Source organism: Halyomorpha halys, unplaced genomic scaffold, assembly GCF_000696795.3.
Source record: "Halyomorpha halys isolate HHAL.00 unplaced genomic scaffold, Hhal_1.1 Scaffold383.1, whole genome shotgun sequence".
Classification (NCBI taxonomy): Eukaryota; Metazoa; Arthropoda; class Insecta; order Hemiptera; family Pentatomidae; genus Halyomorpha; species Halyomorpha halys.
The window spans coordinates 398,406-406,662 of record NW_027105458.1 but is presented as its reverse complement, the minus strand read 5'-3'; the positions used below and the strand labels follow the sequence as shown (position 1 = coordinate 406,662).

Sequence of the window (8,257 nt, the reverse complement as noted above, 5' to 3'; positions counted from 1 at the left end):
TCATTTATCAAGAAATGATTTTCTTAGCAGGATCAACACCTAGATGGGCGTATTCCTGGCACGAGTGGAGAATTTCAGCACAAACAAAAGCTGAAAGACAGAATATCAGAAGCGGCTTCCTTGCACGAAAGTGACACATCTCAGAAGCAGCCTCCACATCTTGACTTGGAGAAGTTGCAACAGGCAATAATGGCCGGATACAACAAGCAAACCTCAGTAAGGGTAATCCATATTTAACACTAGGAATGGTTAAACTTTGTTATTTAAAATCAAAGTGAATAATGAACTAAATCTTGATATACTGAGATTAAAATAAAAAAAAACAAAAAAATATCATCTTATACATGATCCATAATTATGTATTAAATATATTCATAATCTAGGATATTATGGCTCGGATGGACGAAATGAAACAAATTAATGCACCATTTAATGCATGGAAAAATATTAATATGCATTGAATTGTATGTTATTTTTTTATTTTTACTGCCTACACTCTCAAACATCTCCTAGATCAGTCAAAATTTGGAATTCTAAGGCTTTAATATACCAAATTAAATTTGCAGCCTCAAACATTCGTCCAATCCCACCAACCGTACATGCCACCACAGCATCACATACGACCTTACCAGCCATACCAGCCAGCACCTCCACTACCAAACGTCTACTATCCTGGCTATCAACCTCAACCACCATACATGCAGAACCCATACCCATCATATCAGCAACCAATTTATCAACCAGGAATTTACCCAACATACTATCAAGGACGGTCATCGGTAAGTACTCTGAATACTTTATCTGTCATAACATGAAACATTTTTCTTTAACAAAAAAGGCTTTAAATATTTTAAGTTTCAATTCAGAGTAAAAAAAAATTGGCCATTTGTATTAAATAAACGTAAGAATAATCTTAAACATGTTGGTGTGTATAATCACTTATACGTTGACAGTCGACAATTTAAATCATAATAAATTTATGATAAAAATAATTTAAATATTTTAAAAAAAAATAAGTTACAAGTACTGTAAAAATTAGTAACATATTTAACTTTTTAGTAACAGTTATATGGTTATTATTACTGAATATAATTTTTTTTTTTCAGAGAGATTTAGATGTAAGAGGACAATTGGAAACATTAACCAATCGTGTGTCAGGAAGAATTCGAAATGTAACATGCGTTATGCAAGAACTGGGCTATGTAAGTGATTAATAATTTTTTTTTCTTACACATACTTATATATGGACTATATATTTTGCTTTATTTGTATGTATTCAGCAATATATTTTGCTTTATATTGAAACCTAGTTCTTTAAGGTCTTCTCCAAATGTTGTTGTATTTAATTTAACAGCATCAGCATCTTCGCTAAATAGAACTAAATCACCAGCATAACTAACCATAGATATTTTAACACATACAGTCAAATATTTTTCAGTAAGAATTACATTTCATACAATGTACTCCAATACTAATTAAATAGAATTGCAAAAAGCAGTCATACCTATAAAACTTAACTATTTTAAAATTAAATTAATAATAAATGTCTTCAAAATTATCCATAATGTTAAGAATAATATAGCACATAGATAAGAAATTAAAAATATTTAAAAAATGATAACTAATTTATTTTATTTCACTGATATTTGCAGCTAGATGCAAATTTAGAACCTGATTATGGACGTATGATCGATAGGATAGGAAGACTTCCAGTAGCTGAAGAATTGAAGAAAGATATGGCTGAAGGAGTTGAATTTTGTCGACAGTTTTCGGTAACTTATAATTTTACATACTCAAAGTTCTTATAATTTTAGTTAAGTTTAAGAACATAGACCAAACAAATTTTTGGCACTACAAACCTAACAATTATTTTACATATAATATAGATAAGGATGCAGCATATTTATTTTATATATTAGTTTTCATTGAATTACTTTACAATTAAATTGCAAAAAAAAAAAATGCTGGAAATTTTGGGGAAAAAAAAGATTACTATTTCCATTTTAATTTTTTCATGCTGTTTATACTTATACTTATAAATTGTTAATGCTTCAAATAGAAAAAGGTAATAGTAAAAATATTCTTTAATCTTACCTTAAGCTTGTAGAATAGGGATATATATTTACGTTTGAAGTATCTCTTTTTCATTTTAAACTTGATTGAAACTTCCACCTGAGATCTAAAAAGAAATCAGGCATTTTATTGTGATTTTTGTGACATTTGAAATGTTTACATTAATAATTTATATAAATGTAATTCTGAAAGTAAATCTTATCAAAATATTAAATTATTTATGTAACATTAAAAGGTTTCCATGATTAAAGCAAGGTCTTAAAAAGATATAACTGGATTACTTTATGTCTATTACCATAACTTTAAGTTTACATCAACTATTTATTAATTATTGAACAAATCAAATTATTTTTTAAATCTTCCAATAATTTTATGTAATTCTTTTTATATGAGCAGTTTTTGATATTTTTCAGTGATTTCTACAACTGCTTATTTAAATAATGTAACTTTTGCATTATTGTATGTAGGAGCAAAAAACTGAGAGACCACAACGACAAATTTAAAAGATTTTTACAAAATTTTCTGTAAAACTTACTAACACAGCAAAAACTTGATTACTTTAAACTATTTTATGTAAATTCAATTCATTATACAAAGAATAAGCTGTGGAACAACATTTATTCATCCTCTCATAATTGTAACTTGAGAGGTGAAAAAAGATTCAAAATTAAAGTTTTGAAGGATAACGGAACAAATATGAAATTATACTAATTATTGCAACATATACTAATTGACTAATTTAACAAGCCTTGTCCTGGAAAAGTGATTTCAATCAACAGATTTTTTTTTTTTTATTCAAAGAGTAAGAAATATTTTTCTATACTTTCAATAATAATTAATAATTATTGTTATTTTCAGCAATGTGTTCCTGATGACAGAAAGGACAAATTTATTCAAGAAATGGTTCGTCCAATGTTTTTCTTCCGTTGCTACAAGGTAAAGAAATTTTTAATAAATCTACAGATGTTATATTTAAAAACTATAGGAAATTTTAATTCAAATCTATAACTTTATTTACACAGCATAAGAAACTAGAAGCCTGTATCATGAAAGATGTCAGGGAGAGGTATAATAGCTCTGAAGACTTCACCGAAGACAACCTGGCATCCGACAGCAGGGCAGCAAAAGAATTTCCAGAGGATAATATGGCGACCGCAATTTATGAATTCTTGTATGGCAGTGACAACATTGACATTGATACCCTTTTATAATGATATTCAAACTTGTGTGATGTTAAAGCTCAGGAAACCATCACTAAGGACAACAAGAGTGCAGAATCTAAATGAAATATTTCAAATGATCAGTGGTACATCGATACTAACTGTTACAATTCAATCAAAATTTTAACACTAATAGGTGTACTTAGAAAGTACATGAGTAGTAAGGTGGAAATGTAAAAGTATTATTAATTTATTAGAACTGAAAATAGCACTTTTAGGGCAACCAGTCAAGATTTTGTGACTGAGTTATTTGAAACTGTAACGGTACAAGAAACTACTGTCCTCTATTGAATAAGAGAACAAATTGTAAATATTATAGACATATGATACCTCAGTAATGTTTTGTATTGTTATAGTTTTGAATAAAAATTATTTATTTATTTGCAAACAAATAAACCTTTTTTTATTGTCCTTTCCTTTGTATTTTTTTATGATGGAGTATTAATATATTTTTATAATCCGCTATACCAAAGATGTATTAAGAAACTAAAAAGCTAAAAAATCATGAGAAATTTTCATTCCAAGCTAAATACTATATTAATGAAAACTGGTACTCAAAACTAAGTTTTTATTGAATTATGAGTAGTAAATACTTTATACCCATCAATATAATATAAACATGGCATAAACTATATCAAATGATGCAGGCTATCAATAAAACAATATTTAGAATAAAAAATAAAATTCATCATTATTCATTCATTCATTCACAAAGAGTTCCATTTTTGTGAACATGAAATTTGTTTTATAATCCTGATTACTGTCAGAGCATATCACATATCTAAAAATACCTTTAGTTACATTTCATATCATTCTTTTAATAATAATTAAAACAATGGTACTTCAGGATAAAATTTAAAACTAAAGATATAGCTCTACTATCAAACATATTGCCTACTAAAGTTTAATATTCAAGTAGTCACTTACGGAGTATCAGTAATCTGTGGGAGGCCTCTTCTAATTGGTTTAATTATACCAAAAAAGATTACTTTAAATACAATATTTATAAAAATATCAGAATATAAATATATTCCTACACACATATATATTCATCTAAAAAATTAAATGCCATAATTTTGAAAGCATAAAATACTGTACACATGAGTCAAAACTTAACTATCATAATATTTTATGGAATAAAATTTAGTATGATAATTTAAAAATATAATACAAATAATACTTTTTTTTAACTAGAGAAATTAATAAAGCTAACAACATTTTTCTCTCCTAAAACATTTACAATAATAAACAAGCAATGACCACCTAAGAAAAAAAACTGTTTACCCCTTTAACATCTGTACAGTGTATCTTTTTCTTTCTTTTTTGTGAAGGAGCACAGCATTAGGCTAGGAGGAGAGGATAACAGGAGTACTAGGGTTCACAGAATTGGAGAGATACTCACTACATTCAAAAATATTTATACATCATCTCTTCAATGGCACCTGTCTACCGTAGTCTTATAATGCTAAGAAATTATGGATAGAGATTAGCAGCAGTAAAGAGTTTGTATAGTGGCTAAAAAAGTAAAATAAGAAGAAGAGAGTTTGCAACTGATGCTAGAAAAAATTCAAAAAAAACTATAAGATTTTCAACAAAACATTTTTAAGTGTTTTTGGAATTTCAACAAAAATATTTAAATATTTGAAGGTTTAGATTAAGAGGTGTTGGTCTGTAGCCATAGTCGTTCCAATACAATAGTGGAGGAAGGGGATATATATTACAGCCCCAGAACTATAGGAGTGTATCACTTTTAATTAGTTTCCAGAAGTTCTTTTCAGTTCAGAAAATGAAAATTGTTAGGACCAAATATTAAGAAGGGGATTATCATCTTCAAGGGGAACTATAGAAATAATTTTGACTAGGAATAGTCAATTAAGGAAGGTTAATTTACAAATGAGTACCACAACACAGCATTAGGAGAAAATGTTATTAAAACCTAAATTAAAATAAAATTAATTCTTAAAGAATTTAAGTAGTGTAGTAAAATTTTAAGAAAAGGTAAAGAAAAACATAACCTCAAAAGACAGAGCTGTTATGTAAAACTAAGAAAATAAATGGAAAGTACAAAAATTTGTCTAGTTCATCTAACCAAGAGTCTACTATAAAGGCACCATAATAAGATGATTGGCTCAAGTAAACAAATACAGAATAGACTAACCTTCATGGCAAGAATGATTAAATGCCACTTCAGCATAATAGGAACAATAACTTTCTATGGAAAAAAAATGATAAATAACTTTTATGAAAAACTATCCCGATTTTTAAAACAGCATAGTTACAATATATCTAGGGATGTGGATAAAATAGTGTAATTGGGGATGTACTGGAACCATTAAATTTTGAAACTGTACCAATAATATCAGCTGGAATTCTACTTAGTTCATTTGTCTTCCTTGTCAGGCATATCCTGCAGTCCTGGGGAAACACTTCTAGTAATGTGCTTTACCCTTAATGGTTCCACCAGGTAGTAAGATTTACTCTTAGCTGTTCCAACAGTTTTCTAAGTCCAAATTTTTCCAATCTTAATCGGGTCCCGCTTTGGTTTCAATAGGGAAAAACTTTAAAATTTGCTATTTTGCAACTTATTCTTTCCGAAAGTTGTCCTATAGCTTCATCATTCACAGTCCATAACTCTTTCATCATTTATTAAATTAAAACAATGAGAGTGTGGATATGTTCAATAGCTTAAAACTTGGAATATCATTAAGAATTAAACAATGTTTGAGAGAGAAATGGTTAATTCATTCATGCTGCCCAAATACATCGGGTTGCTACATTACACAGCATACTAATCAATACGTGATCAGACATATATAAATTACATATTTTTACATGATATAATAAAATAGAAAGAAAACATTTTTTCTTCCCCCCCACATTTTCTTTTACAATCAATTTCAGTTTACCCACAAAATACAAATATTTCAATTTATTCCTTTTTTTCTTTCCCTTTCTTGTCCATTTCGTTTCACAATTTTTATTTCATTTGATCGACAAACTCACTCTCCCAAATTACCCCCTCTCAAATCCTCCCCAGTGACCCGCTAAACAAATTCACTATTAGACAGCGATGTGAGATCAAACCAGAGAAATACTAGTCACAGAAGTAGATCCGTTTACAGTCAAACAAACAAATAAATACATTTTACCAAAATAAAACTAATACATAGATTTAAAGGAAAATATAATAAAAAGTTGGTTAAAAGAAATACTTGATTGGCAATATAAGTCAAAATAAATAAATAAAAATAATAATGTGGACCTTACATGGTTGATATAACTTATATTATATATATTTTTTTAACAATTGATTATGAGGGGATATAGTCATACAAATGACACCCCTAACTATATACAATGTTCTTATTAAAAGAAAAAGAAATAATAATAAAATAAATAGATAAGAATAATGCTTCTTAATAAAAGAGGAAAATAAAATTATTAACAAAAAATAATGATATTGGTACACTTAAATAAAACAAACAATTGTCTTCTAATAGTAAAAAGAAACAAGTTAATTTGAAAAAGGGAAGAGAGAAAAAAAAGATAATAATGAATAAATAAAATGAATAATAATAGTAATGTGTAAATAGAGGTAGTATGACTATGAATTAATTTTATATTTATTAAAAATTTATAAAAGAATGTCCTGCAGCAGTCTGGGCTTCAGTCTTCGGGTTGATGTTGGGTTTCCCAGGTTGTAGGTCACTGCTCCTTTAACTGTTGGCAACTGGGAGTGGAACTTCATGAACCGTTTTTTTATGTAATCCTCTATTGACTCCTGTAATTTGCCATGCAATTAGCTATTTCTTAAGAACCAAGGAGCATTAACTGTGATTCTTAGGACTTTATTTTGAAAAGATTGTAGTTTTTTCCTTTTCGTGAAGGATGCCGCTCCCCAGACTTCACAGCTCTACATCAGCAGTGGCCTGAGGATTGTTTTAAATATAAGAACAGTTGTTTCTGGTTTTAGTTTGGAATTTCTGTTTAGGATAGGATATAGCATTGCTAACCTTGCTTAAGTTTGAGTTAGTTTGATGTTGATATGGTGATTCCAGGTAAGGCAGTGATCCAGGTGAATTCCCAGGTAACTTACTGTTTCACTGGCAGGATTCCATTTCACACTTTTACCTTTGAGGAGTAGATCCGACGGATCTGGTGGGCGTCGAAGAGTAAAAATTTTTGAGTTGCATTTTTCAATATTCAAGCTAATCAACCATATAGTGAAATATTGTTATAAATCATTAAGGTGACTTTGCAAAGTGTTTCTAGCTGTTATTATGTCATCATGTTGAGAGAACACAGCTGCATCGTCAGCGAACATAGCTATGGAGGTGTGTGTGGACTGGACGATGTCGTGAAGGTAGAAGTTGAACAAAATGGGAGAAAGAACTGAACCTTGTGGAGTACCGGCATTGATTTGTCTAAGGGTTGAATTTTTGTTATTAATTCTGACTGAAAATGTTTTACCATTCAGGAATGAGTTCAGAATATTGTATAGGTATTTTGGAGTGCCTGCTTTCTGTAGTTTATATAGGAGACCTCGAAGCCAGACCTTATCGAATACTTGTTGGAAATCTAAGAACGCTACCAGGGTGTGTCTCTTTTTTTCGAATCCGCTAATTATAAATTCCGATACTCTTGTCAGTTGGTGAGAAGTGGGATGACTGTATTGAAAAACGAATTGAAAATCAGGAATTATTTCGACGCTTTGAAAAAAAGAATTAAGATGGTTTTTTTATAACTGATTCCAGTAATTTTCCAAAAATGGGTAATAAACTGATAGGCCTATAGCTGCTGATTTGTTTGGCGTTCTTACCAGGCTTGTGAATTACTATGAGTTCAGCTTTCTTCCATGTATCCGGAAAGTATCAAGTATGAAGGCAACTTTTGAAAATTGATGTGATAAAAACGACAGCTTTCCTGGTTTACATTTTGATTGCTATGACTGGGATCAAATCATC

At 29.3% G+C, this 8,257-nt stretch overlaps 1 protein-coding gene and 1 long non-coding RNA gene across 3 annotated transcripts in view; one reads left to right on the top strand and one right to left on the bottom strand.

Moving 5' to 3' along the window:
- The window catches only part of LOC106682016 (uncharacterized), a 26,866-nt gene extending 23,191 nt beyond the window's left edge, over positions 1-3,675 (top strand). Inside the window, exons 4-9 of one of the 2 annotated variants that reach the window (XM_014422642.3) lie at positions 31-216; positions 567-779; positions 1,107-1,202; positions 1,653-1,772; positions 2,932-3,009; positions 3,096-3,675. In XM_014422642.3, the coding sequence (XP_014278128.1) occupies positions 31-216; positions 567-779; positions 1,107-1,202; positions 1,653-1,772; positions 2,932-3,009; positions 3,096-3,284 (882 nt within the window). In that variant the 3' untranslated portion in view covers positions 3,285-3,675. Of the gene's footprint in view, positions 1-27; positions 217-566; positions 780-1,106; positions 1,203-1,652; positions 1,773-2,931; positions 3,010-3,095 lie in introns of both variants that reach the window. The other variant, XM_014422641.3, reaches the window with a different exon arrangement.
- The window catches only part of LOC106682017 (uncharacterized), a 20,522-nt gene continuing 12,393 nt past the window's right edge, over positions 129-8,257 (bottom strand). The window contains exons 4-5 of the long non-coding RNA XR_010844518.1: positions 2,127-2,179; positions 129-239 (exon numbers count right to left, since the gene is read on the bottom strand). This is a non-coding gene — a long non-coding RNA (uncharacterized lncRNA). The remainder of the gene's footprint in view (positions 240-2,126; positions 2,180-8,257) is intronic.